Genomic DNA, 14,705 nt, shown 5'->3' on the forward strand with positions numbered 1-14,705 from the left:
TTAAGGACCTCTTGTAATGCTTGTGGTCTGTTTGAAACAAATTCCCTCAGTGTATGCTTATCTGAGAATGATTTTATTTCTCCTTCCCTTATAAAGTTTATTTTAGTGGGATATAAAATTCTTGGTTGGAATTTCTTTTCTTTAAGGATGCTGAAAATAGGCCCCAATCTCCCCTGGCTTGTAAGGTTTCTGCTGAAAGGTCTGCTGCCAACCTAATGGGGTTCCCTCTGTATGGGACTTGACTCTTCACTCTAGCTGCCTTTAAATTTTTTTCTTTTGTATTGACCTTAGTGAATCTGATGAGAATGTTCTTTGAGGATGGTCGTCTCATAGAGTATCTAGCTGGAGTTCTCCATATTTTTTGAATACATATGTTAACCTCTTTCATGAGATTAGGGAAATTTTCATGAACTATATCATCAAATGTATTTTCCAAGTTGTTTATTATCTCTCCCCTCTCAGGAAGGCCAATGAGTTGCAGATTTGTTCTCTTTATATAATCTCATATTTCTTGGAGTTTTTGTTTAATTTTTTAAAATACTTTTTTCTTTATTTTTGTTTGAGTTGATTCAAAGAACCAGTCTTTGAGTTCGGAAAGTCTTTCCTCAGCCTGGTCTATTCTGCTATTAATACTTCTGATTGTATTATGAAATTCTTACAGTGAATTTTTTCAAGTCTAGAAGTTAAATTTGAATCTTTCTGAAAATGGCTATTTCATCTTTGAACTCTTGGATTATTTTACTGGATTTCTTGAATTGAGTTTCAACTTTCTATTGAATCTTGATGAGTTTCTTTGACATCCATATTCTGAATTCTATGTCTATCATTTCAGTCATTTTATACTGATTAAGAAACATTGCTGGGGAGCTAGTGCACTCATTTTGAGGTAAGAGGACACTCTGGTTTTTAAATTGCCAGAATTCTTGGGCTGATTCTTTCCTATTTGGGAGGGTTAGTGTTCCTTTAAATATGGTGTGAGCTGAGTATAGTCACTTGGTTTTATTTCTGGATGTTTTGAAAGGGCAAAGGCTCTGTACAGCACCTTTATTTGTGGCTTAATGCTTTTTTTTTTTTTTTTTTTTTTGGTTTCACAGGGTGCTATTTTTGGTGTGGCAGTTTGGGCTATGATCCAGTAGATGGCATGTAAGAGTAATGTGTGTTAGGCCCTTACTCAGCTACAGGGCTCCTCTGTATTTACTCAAGTTTCCAGCCATGCTTTGCAGGACAGTGCGGAGAGAGGTGACTTCCTCTCATTAGTTCTACTCCTACACCTTTGGGAGCACCCTTTAATCACTGGTACTGTGTCTGCATTTCTTTTGTTAGGTGATCCAAGCTGTGGGGCTCCCTGAACAGAGGCTCCAGCAAGGAGATAGGCCACATTCTTTCCAGGCTGGTCTTGTGGAGGGAGGCATGCCTTGCTCCTGTTCCAGCCCATGAAACCACACATCTCATCCCTCTTAGTGCTCTGAGAGTGTGGGTTTGTTTTCCACTTGAGTGCTGGCCACAGATCTTGGCTCAGCACTCTTGAGCTGCACACTGCAGCCTGGGACACCAGGATCAGCTAGTGGCTCTATCCTTTGAACCCTTGGAGTTAGGTTCCATGTGCGCTAGGGGATCTAAAGTGCTCCCAGGCCATCAGGAACATAATCAGGTGGAGCAAAGCATCCAGCTGTGCAGTGGAGGCTGCTGTGCACATGTTCCTGCAGAGAAGCCAGGCAGGGTGTGGAGGAGGGCCTGCAGAACAGATGTGCCCCAGTCCCATGGGTAAGTTGACCCCATTTTCTTCTGGCCAAGCAGTAGGCTGGGGCTAAAATTTCTTGGATGGAGATAGGGAACCTTGCAGGGATGGGTGCCTATAGCCAGGTTCCGCCAGAGATGTGTTGTGCACTAAGGCTCCTGTTTCTGCACTGGTTCAGGTACCATTTATATCTACTCTCTGGACAGATTCCCCTGTCAGCTCAAATGTCCATAGGGTATGTTGGGTCCCCTGTAGCCAGGAATCCGGAGGTCCACAGCAAGTGTGGGTAGTCCCACAGTTCCTTCACTCACCTATTCCCCGGGACCCATTCAGGCCTGGGAAGTAGCCACAGTGATTGGGTACCCTGGACAGGGTTACCAGCCTCCTCCCTCCTCAGCCTTAGCATCTGTGTTGCCATCTGCTCTTTGCATTTTCTCTCCAAAGATATGTCCAAATGTTGGTTTACTTGAAACTTTGATCTCTCTCAGGCATTTCTTGGCTATGTCACTGGCCCTTGTGTTCACCTTTTGCTCGACTGGTGTCTTGAAACTCTTAATAAATTTTGAACACAGGATCCTGTATTTTTGTTTTGCATCCTACCCCTCTCCTATTTCTCTCCACCTATGAAATTACTCCTAAGTGTTTGTTACTTCAAGAAATTCTCTATGTATGTAAACATGTTTGTAGGTATGCATTGGTTTTTACATCAATGGGATTATTCTGGATATCGTCTGTAATTGCTTTGCCTCCTCAATTATGCGTGTTGGAATTTTCCCATTACACAGCCTCTGCCTTCCTACCATCTATTTCTTATTACCCGTAGAGAGCCTCCATACTGCTGTGGCATGGCCTTTCTAGTGCTGATTATGCCACTTCTCTGTTAAATATGGATAATGCTTCCCTTTTGCATACAGAATAAATTAGTGTCTTGATAAATACATCAGGCTATTTAGACCTATTGGCAGTGTGCTGGCAAATTTGAGTTTCTGAGCATGCAAGTTCTGAAGAACACCTACAAAGTAGGAGAGTCACAAAGATAAGCCCCTTTGCTGTGCAGTGAGCTAACTGGTCTTCTGAAGTCTCATCTAAGCATGGACTTCTATTTTCAAACTTTGCAATACCCTCTCTCGTTAACAGGTATGAAAAATGATCTTTTTTTTTTAACCACTACTTTGTAGAGTTACTAATAATCAGCCTAGAAATTAGTAAAGGTAATGTTGTGGGCTGAAAGTTTATGTTTCCTCCAAACTCATATGTTGAAATACTAATCTCCAATGTGATACTATTAGGAGGCAGGCGTCTTTGGGAGGTCATCATGTTTAGATAAGGTCATAATGATAGAGGCTTCATGATGGGATTTGTTTCCTTCTAAGAAGATTCAGAGACTAAAACTTTTTATCTCTCTTTGTTGTGTGATGACAAAGCAAGAAGGCAGTCAACAGAAGCCAGGAAGAGGGCTAGGCTATCCCTAGAACCTGACCATGCTGGCACCCTGATCTAGGACTCCATAGCCTCCAGAACTGTAAGAAATAAGTGTCTGTTGTTTAAGTCACCCAGTCTATTGATTGTATGTTATTGTAGCAGCTCGAGCTAAGACAAACAGGGAAGAGGGCCTTTACATTTTTACAAAGTTGATTAATCTAACACAGAGGGTTATTTTACAGATGAAGAAAATGAGCCCGAGAAACAAGACGTGTCATGTCCAAAACCGCAGGATTTAGTGATGAACTTAAATGAACATCTATTGCTTTTCAGGTTATTAGACTGTGACAGTTTCTTGGAATTTTTCTGAACACTCTAAATTCTGAGGTCAGAATGGTATTCTGAGCTTAGAGAAGTCTGGCTGTATGGCAACAGCTATTGTCATTGCTCCCAGTGCAACATTTATAGGATATGGAGGCTGGATTATCCAAGCTGATGGTTTAAAATGCCTGTGGAGGGCTGGGCACGGTGGCTCACACCTGTAATCCCAGCACTTTGGGAGGCCGAGGTGGGTGGATCACTTGAGGTCAGGAGTTCGAAACCAGCCTGGCCAACATAGTGAAACCCCATCTCTACTAAAAATACAAAAAATTAGCCAGGCGTGGTGGTGGGCGCCTGTAATCCCAGCTACTCAGGAAGCTGAGGCAGGAGACTCGCTTGAACCTGGGAGGTGCAGGTTGCATTGAGCCGAGATCACGCCATTGCACTCCAGCTTGGGTGACAGTGTGAGACTCCATCTTAAAAAAATAAATGAATAATGCTCGTGGAGTAGCCATTCCCATACATGTATGATTATCAGTGAATTACTCAATCTCTCTGAGCTTTAATTATCTTAATCAGAAAAAAGATATGATAATGTCTACCTTAGCTGTGATTAGGAATAAATACATTTTTAATTTATTCATTTACTCAACAAATATTAAGTTACTATGCTGTGTCAAAAATTATGTTCAACAATGAGATTATGGCAGTGGACCCTGCTCTCATGAAGCTTACAGTCTGGAGGTATTTAAAGTGTAAGAAATCAGTTTCTTGCACAAAATCAATGCTCAATTAATAACACTGCAAAATGTTTCTAAATGATTTTCTTGCCCTCTTTTTTTTTAAAAAAGGAACTAACACTACCGATTGATCTTTAGAGATATTCTCAATCATGAAAATTGGAACATCTATATTGAAATCACCATGAAGAAGATGTCCATCTTCCCGTCCTGCCCTTCACCTCCTGTTATTCTTCTTTAACTATTTGCTAGTAAATTGGCATACCTTCTGCCCAGTGCTTTTTTTCTATGTGTTTTAATAGAGCTTTGTGAAAATGAGCTTTTGAAATCAGTCTTGCTCATGTGTGAGAGCTTACAAACTGTATAAGGAAATGTCCATCTAATAAAAAGCACTTTGAAAATCGGGTTAAGGATTACTTACTTGATGTTAACCAAGCATCTCAGTCTATGTGCCCATTTTGCATATCCGAGAGTTCTGCCAGACTCTACCTAGTCAGAGCATGCCTAGCAAGAAGACACTGCATGTCCCAGAAATCAGCTTAGAAGCCTCACTAAAGGAAAAATCAGCCTAGTGAGGTCCATGTGAGACCTGCCCAGGAATGTGAAAGAAGATCAGTAAGGTTAGTGCATAAAAACAATGCCATGCACTTGGAAAGCTCTAGAAGTGAGTCTTGCATGCAGGACCTTTTGATTTCCTGTGCTGAGCTGCAGATGTCTGTTTTCACAGCAGTGCCTGCCAGAGCTGCAGTTGACAAGGCCAGCTGCTCTCAACTGCCAACTGTCAGTTGACGTGGCAAGCTCCTACCAATTTGTGCTGAGAAAACAGCATGGAATCAGGTCAGCATAGGAGAAGACTTTAATATCCTCCATCTGTCAAATAGAGTTACTTGGAGAAAACTGAACATTTGGAGCAGGAGTTGTTCAGGCTATTCTATGATAACATCTATACATGATTCAAAAAGCCAAATTGCATTCAGTTAGTTTTCCTCTGCTGTGAGACAGCAGGAATTGGTCTAGTAGATACAACCGTATGACTTTTAGTACTTCAGGTGGCATACATTAAAGGCTTCCCCCACTAGATCCAGAACCTACCTTCCTTCCTCCCAGGCACTGCTGGAGTTGAGGCTTAGTTAGGACACCATATTGGCAGTTGTGGGGCTGCCAGGTTATTTCTCTCCAGTCACACGTCCTGTTGTCTGAACAACTAAGGCAAGGCACGATCCACTGGCCTGGAATAGATGGCAAAACTTTCTTTGGTTCTGTTTCTGCTGATGAAATTATAATTTGTAAGTAACTTTAAAATTCAGCTATGGCACACCATTTCAGAAATTATAGTAAGACCATCCTTATCCTTTAAATCTAGTGGAATAATGAAGGCATGGCTTCCTGCCAACCAAATAGAATAGCAACATTAAGTAATGTTCTGAAATAACACAATTCATGCTGAAATCAAGTATGAGCTCTGTTCCATGAAGCCTTATACTTATTAAAAATCTAAGTATTACTCAATCATTGCCTATTTTTAAATAGTACATTGAGCACTTAAGTAGGACCAAAGCATTAATAGATTGGGAGTGCCCCAAATTGGCAATTAGCCTCAAATATTTATTAGCCTAACATGTGCATAGGTTCTCCATCCAATAGTATAACAGATCTATTCCCTGCTCTCAAGAGATTTAAGATACAAGAGAACTACTTCAGTACGATAATTTATTATTTTGAAGATTAGTTATTTTTCTTTGATTTGATTGATGGCCTTTTTGGTGTGAATCTCTTCACCTCTTTCTAGCTGTTGCCTGAATTTCTTCATCTGTTAGATGAGGTGTGTACTGTTCTCACATGATTGGTGTAAGGATGTAATGGAGTAATGTATTTAAGACACATTTGCAATATTGTATTTATCTTTTGTTACTAACAGAGTTCAGGTAGAAAGTAGGTCCCAAGCTTTAGCAAATGTTTATAAAATAAATGAATATTCTCTATGCGTTTAAGATCTTTCCTGTTTTATTGATAGAATGACATTCATGAAAAACACTTCAGCTTTTAGTGTGAGTGGATACATTAATGATGTGGTAGAAAAATATAATTTTTTTTCCTTGTTCATCTTTTCAGGAATTAAGTGTGAACATAGGACATCATATAAACAAATATGGAGTGGTTATTTCTCTCCTTGTCGGAGAACATATACAATGATGTCTTTGATAATCACTCTCCTTACCCTAAGTATCTTGCTTATGTTACTAGTATATATTTACCCTTCAAAAATGAGGAGCTAAATATCACTCAGATAGTTCTTGAGTTAGAAAGAAAAAAATTTAAAAACTTTGTCCATTCTGGCTTTGATTAGTGGTACTGCTAATAATGGTATCTGGTGTTATATGAAGTTTAGTGGAAAGGATTTCTGTTTTTAGGAGATGAATATAGTGCATTTTATATTCATGACTTCAGGGATGTTAGAATTGTGAATGTGTTTGTGTGTGTGGAAATAGTTATAAATAATAAAATATGAAAGAGGATATAGTTTATGGCTCTTACTGATTGACCACAGAAAGAGAAAGAAGTGTAGGTGTATTAAGAGAGAGAAACTGGAAGAGATAAAAGAAAATCAGAGGGAAAGGAGATGAGAAAATTATGAATTCCAGGAAAGGAAAGAAAATATACAATAACTTTGCAGGGTACAATGTCAACTGGAAGAGAAATACAAAACCTTCAAAAGGAATGCAGACTCATTTGTTCTTCTTACCACAATTTTTTTCTTTTCTTTGATTTTTACATGTAATGAGAATTCCAGAAAACTGCTTTATTAAATGTCTATCTACTAGGTACTTTCTAAGCAATTTCAGGAATGATAAATTAACCTTTATGTCTCCGTATACATATGACTCTCTAGAAGGATTGAAGTTTAATACAGTAAGTATATACTCTGTTGAAGTGTTAGGCATTACTGGTGTTAAAATATCATAATAATTAAAAAAAATAGTTAACATTTTTCAGAACCTCCCAAATGCTAGGAATATTCTAAAAACTTTAATTTATCAACATATTTAAACATCAACAACCCTGTTATCATCTCCTTAACCAGGGCTCAGGAACTTGTCTGAGATCCTCTAGTTAGTAGGTGGTAGAACTAGGATTTGAGCAGGGCAGTCAGCTCCAGAGTCCATGCTCTTAACTATAATGCTAAACCTCAAAAATTTATAATCAGGTTAGAAGGTTATAATTTATACATAATATAATAACTATAGCATCATAACAAGCAACACATAATGGAGTAAAAATGTCTGTGTGGTTGTCAAAGAGTTGGGGCTTTGGAGACCACGCACACCTGGGTTCTATCTCCAACTGGCCCTGCGGACGTCAACATTGACTACATATTAGAGTCACGTGGAAAGCTTTTAAAAATTCCCATGCCCACATTGTACCCCAGACTGATTGAATCACAGTCAGTGGGGATGGGGCTCAGGCATCAGTATATTTTAATGCTTCTTTGGTGATTCCAATATGCTGCCAAGGCTAAAACCCACTATTTAAACTGGACAAATTACTTAATCTTTTCATGATTAAATTTACTTCTCTATAAGGAAAATATGTATAACACCTGCCATAGTGCCTGATTCCCTAATAGTCAACATATATATTTTATGTATTTTCCCACCTCTACTCTCAGAGAGCCACAGTTATTCAAAATAGAGAAAGAATCATGGAAGTCAGAGTGTTCCAGAAGGGTCCATGAAGCAGATAAAATGTGAACAGGTCTTTAGGGACAGATAAGATTTGAAGACGTGGAAGGAGTGACACTTTAGGTACAGTGAAGAGATGGGCCTGACGGGAGTGAGACTGAAGAACTGGCTGCATATATTGGAGAAAAAGAGGGTCTGCTATGTGAAAGATGTTTCTAAAGTTTCTGGTTGTACAGAATGGCAGTACTACTAAAAGAAACAACACAGAAAATTTTGGAGATGCTGGTTTTTGAACAGCAAAATAAAGATTATCCTCCTCAAAAGTGCTTATTTTTCCATCCAATTCTGTTTTATAATTTCTTTTGCATTCAGAATATATCTTGCTTTCTAATTCTAATTCTGTTCTGGCAAGCATGGTTTGTCATTAATAACCAACATCCTCCACATCTTTGATGTAGACACAGCCTAAAGTTTAATCTTTGTTGATGAATTTCTCAAGCAAACCTCCTTAGATAAATGATAGGCTTTCCTTCACAGAGGTTCGCATTGAGTGGCTTCGTAGCATCACGTTGGATGGAGTTAGAAGAGGCCTTAGGGTGTGTCCTTTCTCCCTCCCCGCCCCCTCACTTTTTTTTTTTTTTTTTTAACAGAAGAGGCAATCTGAGGCCTGAAGAGTTAAATAACAGAAGTGGGGTCATGCTGTTAATGACAGGGCCAGAACTGAGGTCTCTGAGTCTTCAATTTGCCTATCATTTTATCATATTAGGCTAGGTCACCACCAAATAATCAGCAGAAAATGAAATCACAGCCCTATAGCCTCTTTGGTAGCACTTATAGGAAAACTCACAAACTGATTGTTATAATAAATTTATTTTAAAAAGCTGAATTTATTTAGCGAGTTCCCGTGTTGACAGAGACTATGTTTAAGCAAAGATTGTTAATTTTCTTTCTAATAGGATAATGATACGTTGAGGGCATAAATGTGTCTCTGCTAATGAGATTCTGTTTAATAATCTTTTGAAGGGCTAAGTTTTCATCAGATCTCAGAATCTCAGAGCATATGCATCCCACCCCTACTCTAGACACTCCACCCCTCAACCTTGCCTACAGCTAATTTTGCACAAACTGAGGTCCACTTTGGCCACTTGCTGCCAAGGATGAAGAAACAAGTGGCTAATTGCGTGCACAAAGATTCAAATATGGGTGCAATTAGTTTGTGGGCATGAAATCGCATGCACATAAAAAGGAAGCCTGATTGGATCTCTGAAAACTTGGCCCCAGTGTTTCATACTACTCTATATTTATACAGCCATCACTCTGCATTTTTGCATTGGTTAACAATTCCTTTTATTTATTGTGAGTTAAATACTGCTTGAAATAGGCATCTGTATAACATCTGCAAAACTGGTGCTCTTGACATTTTAAATAATACCAGCTCTTTGCTAAAATTGTCCAAAAAAGTACCATAAATTCTATGTTATATATTTGAACACTGAATGAATCAAAGCTGTGATTTCTGAAGTAAAATGTGACATATGTTTTAGGAAACAACATTCTGAGGAATGAAATTGTCTTTTGGGAGAAGTCATTTGATTTATAATTATAGCTCTATATTTAATGCAAGTTAGATTTCAGCCATTTCAGTGAATCAGATTGAATGATACAACGGAGGAAAAAAGGTCAACTCTGGTTTAGCGTTGGGGTGAGACAGGAAATCATGTAAATGTTGGCACTAATTCCTGACTCTGTAATGTTCTAATACAAGGCATTTTTACTTAAGAAGAAAAAATACATCTATATTTTCAATATTAGTGTTAAAGTATAAGTTGTCATAATTCCTTGCTAAAATAAGGTAGGATAATGTTTTTAATTGTTTACATATCATAAAATGCAATCTGAAGTATTTTCCTTAAAATTAATTTTCATTCAATGACCACTGTAGAAATTTTAATTTTTCCTAATTAGAATAATTATTTTTTCTTTCTTAAGCAATAGATTTAATTATAGGTTGTATCTTACAGTTAAATTATTTCCTAAAAAATAGAAATCAATTTAAGAATTAAAAAATACAGTCCATTCAAAAGTTTAATGGCTGATGTTATTGAAAATGATATCTTGAGATCAATACACAGGCAAAGTGAAAAAAAAGATCTGGTTTTGCCAAATAACTGTAATGTGCTTTTAAAATAAGATTTTCAAATTAGTCTGTCTTTGGCCATTAAAACTAAATCCAGAGCTGCCTAAATAAACTTTCTCCCAATTTGGTCCACTAAAACAACTTCTTTCAGTAGGAGGGAATCCTGCTGCTAAGGCAGGAAATCATCTCTAGCAGCAAATAATACATTCTTGCAGACTGCTATCCTGGCCTCACTTGTTAAGTTTTTGAGTCTTTGGGCCTTTTGGAGCTTGATGATGGAACAGGTGGTTGTCGTGATTGTGCCCTGGCTGCTCATAGTCTTCTGTGGATGGAAGAGAGGTTGGATCTTGGTTTTAGTTCAGCAATCATTTTAAAATTATATATTAGACATTGGAAGATGGATAAGGGACAATCTCTTCTCTAAAGAAGCCTGTAATCTAGGTAAGCCATCAGTAAAAGCATATTGCTCATGCACCCTTGATGTATTAATGAGTACACTGTAATATATATATTATATATATACCTATATTTATATATTTTATCAATTATAAAACATAAAAAGAAAAATGATCAGGTAAAATATAAATGCATATATATTTTAATCTTTACCGGCTTTACCCTATGAAGGGCCCTGTGCCACTTCCTCTTCTTCCTGGGGCACATCATTTCGTTTTGGAGACTAAGTGAGAACCATGTAAATACTTAACATAATGTGGTAAAGTGCTGTTGTAGACAGATGCACTGGAAAGAAGCTAAGCTGGGAATCTGGTGGTGAAAAAAGGCTTCCTGGAGAGGACTTCCAGCATCAGAAGTTGGGCAAAGATGGGAAGAGGACTTGTGGGTACAGGGAACAGTGTGGACAAAAACCTGAAGTTCTAAAGGATCACTGTCAACATAGAGAAGCAGAGGCTGGGAGAAGACTGGAAATATAGAAATGGGCCAGATTTTGGAGGCTTCAGATTGTCAGGCTAAGGAGCATGCCCTTGATTTGTGAGTCAATTTGGGGCCTTCTCTAAGGAGGTCTAGCTCCTTAAGTACCAGAAGCCCACTGTTCTATGGCAGCCTCACCCACAATGTCCAGGCACAAAGCCCAACATAAGTTAGCATACATTTAGTGAGCAAACAGAACAAGCTGCCACTTCTTAAAGAATCCCAGTAATGTACCTTGAACTTTTTGTTGAAGAACTTTTGCCTTGGTGCAGTTGCAGTAGGAGGAGTAGAATTGTTTTATGAATTCTCATAAATTGTCATCTGATAAAAAATATTTAACTGGACACATCAGTGTCTCCTTTGTATGGAAGAGTATATATCTCATTTAGCAGAGAATCACAAATCACACCACCTGACACACCATAATGGGTAAATCCCTCTCCATTCCCTGATGGTAATTTATTATTTGGAACACATGTTCAAGAATGGGGACATACCCACGTTTGTTAACTGTGCATGCCAAATTGCAATTTGTCCTGCCCATTTGGGAAACTCATTTCCCATTCAAGCTGTGGTGTGAAGTTCACGGCAAGGGTAGAAAAGCTCCTGAGTGTTTTCTCAGACTTTTTAGATGAAGGGAGAATTAGGGTCAGCAGGACAGAGCAGTAACCAGGAAATTTGGATAAGATGCTCTCTGTTCCTCTAATAGCTTTGAAGGCAATTTTAGTCCCAACTTTGGCTTGACCCCACCATCTCCACTAAAAGAAGATTGCTGGGGAAGGAGAGAAATAGGGAATGTTGAGAGTGGCACCAAAGAAGTATCCCATTCCAGGTCTGCTCAGTGCTTAGGCAGGATTTAACGCAGTAATTAAAATTGATGTCACAATTTTCTTCCCTCTATAAATGACTGATATATGAGGGAAACTAGTGATCGTGCCCCCTAACTTTTTTTTTTTTTTTAGTGAAAAGGAATAATTTAAAACTGAACTTGCATACTTTGCAGTTCTTTGGTTCACACTAGATATTTATTTTCTAACTACCATGTACAAATTACAGTGCCAAATGAATTAGTATAACACAAACAAGTCAGGCTCTCTGCCCTCATGAAACTGACATCCTGGGAAAACTGACATTAAACAATTAATTCAATACTTAGTAATTTAAATAGTTGTGGTAACTGCTATGGAAGAAAATTACTGAGTGCTATAAACTATATAATAAATAAACAAATCAGAGGCTCAAGAAAGGCTCTCTGGCAGAAGCAACATGGGTAACAGATCTGCAGATGAATATAGATTAACTGGGCAAAAAGGGGAGAAGAAAATAATTGACTAATCAAAGTATTTCAAATATTAAAATAATGCACTTACATTAATTATGTTTTATAGTTCATAGTCAATAAAAAGTAATGCCCTTGATTTTTTTATAAAAGGATAGTTTAAATAAGCATATACTTATCTATACCAAATTATTCTTTTTTTAGAGAAGTGATGTCCAATGTTATAGTCACCTTTCATGTCCCCAGATGGACATCTTTTTAGCTCAGACTGTAAAATGGCTTCAATGTAGTCAGAAGAAATAGGCTGTAACCCACAGGTTTCCTCTGGATGAATCAGCAAACCACAATCCTGTATTAAAATAATAGATATTAGTTGTCATATTAATTAACCTGACCCATAATATTAAAATCTAAAAAATAAGATTTTCTGTGGCAAATAACCTTTATGGATAAAAGGGAGCAAGTATTCCTTATCTTTCCCCTGCTGGCTTATCAATAGTTGTTTGTGCTAAAAGTAGATAACAATTTAATCTTGATTTTGACATTGATACTCATGTCATTGTTCTGTCCAATTTAAAAAATGAATGCAAGTTTTACTTTAAAAATATATCTGTGTCAACTCATTAAAAACAAAGCAAACTATAATAGAGGACAATATAGCAAGTGCAAAAGACAGTTAATGTGAGAAGGGAAATGGGAACTATTTGGAGAGAATTTAATTTAACAGATGAATTTCATTTTAACAAACTTTTCTTAAGAATTCATGGTACTCCAGAGTGGAATCAGATGCATGTATTTTATTCAAAGCACATTCTTATATTTACAACAGTGAGTAACATTTCACTGCACTGAATATCATTATAGAGGCATGTGCTATACTAAGCAATGCTTTCAACAGTCTGACAGATGTAGAACAGAACGATAGTGTATTGCCTCTCTGAAACTTCTCTCCTTCTCCTTCCTCTGCCCCATCCACTGAGCTGCACCTGCAGCCTGGACCACTCTCATTTTCTCTTAGCTTATTCTGCAAAGCTATTGGCCCTGTACCTGTCCTTTGTCCTTCTATCCTACTTCATGTGGTTCCACTGCCACTCTTCTCACTGGGTTCTCTCAGTCTATCACAATTTAGGGAATGCTAAACTCCTATCATGTCGACTGGGATTGCTTTCCCCCTAATTTTGCATGGAGGCATCTTATATTTTAGGTCTCAACAAGGTCTTCCTGAAACTCTAGCACAATTATGTCTCCCTACTTTTGTTCATGTCAGCACCCCATTTGTTTCCTTCATGCTCTTCACCGTTTGATAACTGTTTGTCAGTTTGTTTGTTATTTGTCTGGGTCTTTTCTACTATACTGAATGTGCCATGGGAACAAATAATTATTTCACTCACATATGGAACCAGTACTTATCATACAGCAAACAATAAACATTTGTTGAATGTATAAAAAGTTAGACTTTATTGTGTCCCTCTTTATATCAGAAATTCTCAACAATGGAGAGAAACAGTGGATTTGGCCTCTTCTTTGCTGTGTAACTCTGGTTCTAAACAGCAATTTATGGTTACATTCTCTCATATTCTCAACTATCCTAACCTCAGAATCCCAGTCATACAAAAAGGTCCAGGATAGTAAGGAACAAGAGGAATGGAGTTAGTGAACTTAAAATCTTGTTTCAGTATACATATTTTCATTTCTTAATTCATGACAAAACATGGAGTTTAAGATACTGATTAAAATTAGAAAAATGATTTGTATTAAAATGCTTATTATAATAAAGCAATAAAAAACACAAAGTTTATTATAATGTGGGGCGATCTAGTCTGAATAAACATCTATGAGTGATACTTGTTAGTATACCTGTGTATGTATGTGCTATCTATCCAACCATTTATTTTTAGTGGAGACTGGATCTTTTATAAGGCTAGAAAAAAGTGTCATGACTCATCTTGCAAAAATATGTTTATATCAAATGTTAGAGAGAGCAATGAGAAGCAATTACCATTATACATTCCTGATGGGAATGCAAGTTAGTTCAGTTGCTTTGGAGGGCAGTTTATACTAAAATAAAAAGTGCAGAGGCTCTGCCACCCTGGAGCCTTCTGGGTCTACTCTAGAAAAACATAAGGGATATGTATAAGGATAAATCTAAATGGACTGGTTAACATGGAGATATTTTCAAGACATATGGATAAGAAAATATCCAAAAGTTATAGAACAACTCATGCTATCTGAAATACACACATGTATGTGTGTGTTCACTCAATCAAGACTGTACTAAATATTGATTTTTTGGGAAGAGGTATGTCTCTGTTAAGAGAATAAAAGGAAATCTGGATGATGGTAGTAACCTGTAGAATGTGTTCCTGGACTGGCAGTGGATGTCAAGGAGGCTTTAGCTCTATCTAGAATGCTTTACTTTTTATTTAGGGAGAATGTTATTCTTCTAGTACTTGTGAAA

At 37.5% G+C, this 14,705-nt stretch overlaps 1 protein-coding gene across 4 annotated transcripts in view; it reads right to left on the minus strand.

Annotated features, from left to right (window-relative positions):
• CPED1 (cadherin like and PC-esterase domain containing 1) overlaps positions 1 to 14,705 on the minus strand; it is a 324,581-nt gene that overhangs the window by 49,020 nt on the left and 260,856 nt on the right. For all 4 annotated transcript variants that reach the window (XM_010382302.2, XM_030933056.1, XM_030933055.1 and 1 more), the window contains exons 17-18: positions 12,479 to 12,596; positions 5,314 to 5,450 (exon numbers count right to left, since the gene is read on the minus strand). In XM_010382302.2, the coding sequence (XP_010380604.1) occupies positions 5,314 to 5,450; positions 12,479 to 12,596 (255 nt within the window). The remainder of the gene's footprint in view (positions 1 to 5,313; positions 5,451 to 12,478; positions 12,597 to 14,705) is intronic.

Source organism: Rhinopithecus roxellana, chromosome 6 (assembly GCF_007565055.1).
Source record: "Rhinopithecus roxellana isolate Shanxi Qingling chromosome 6, ASM756505v1, whole genome shotgun sequence".
NCBI classification, from domain to species: Eukaryota; Metazoa; Chordata; class Mammalia; order Primates; family Cercopithecidae; genus Rhinopithecus; species Rhinopithecus roxellana.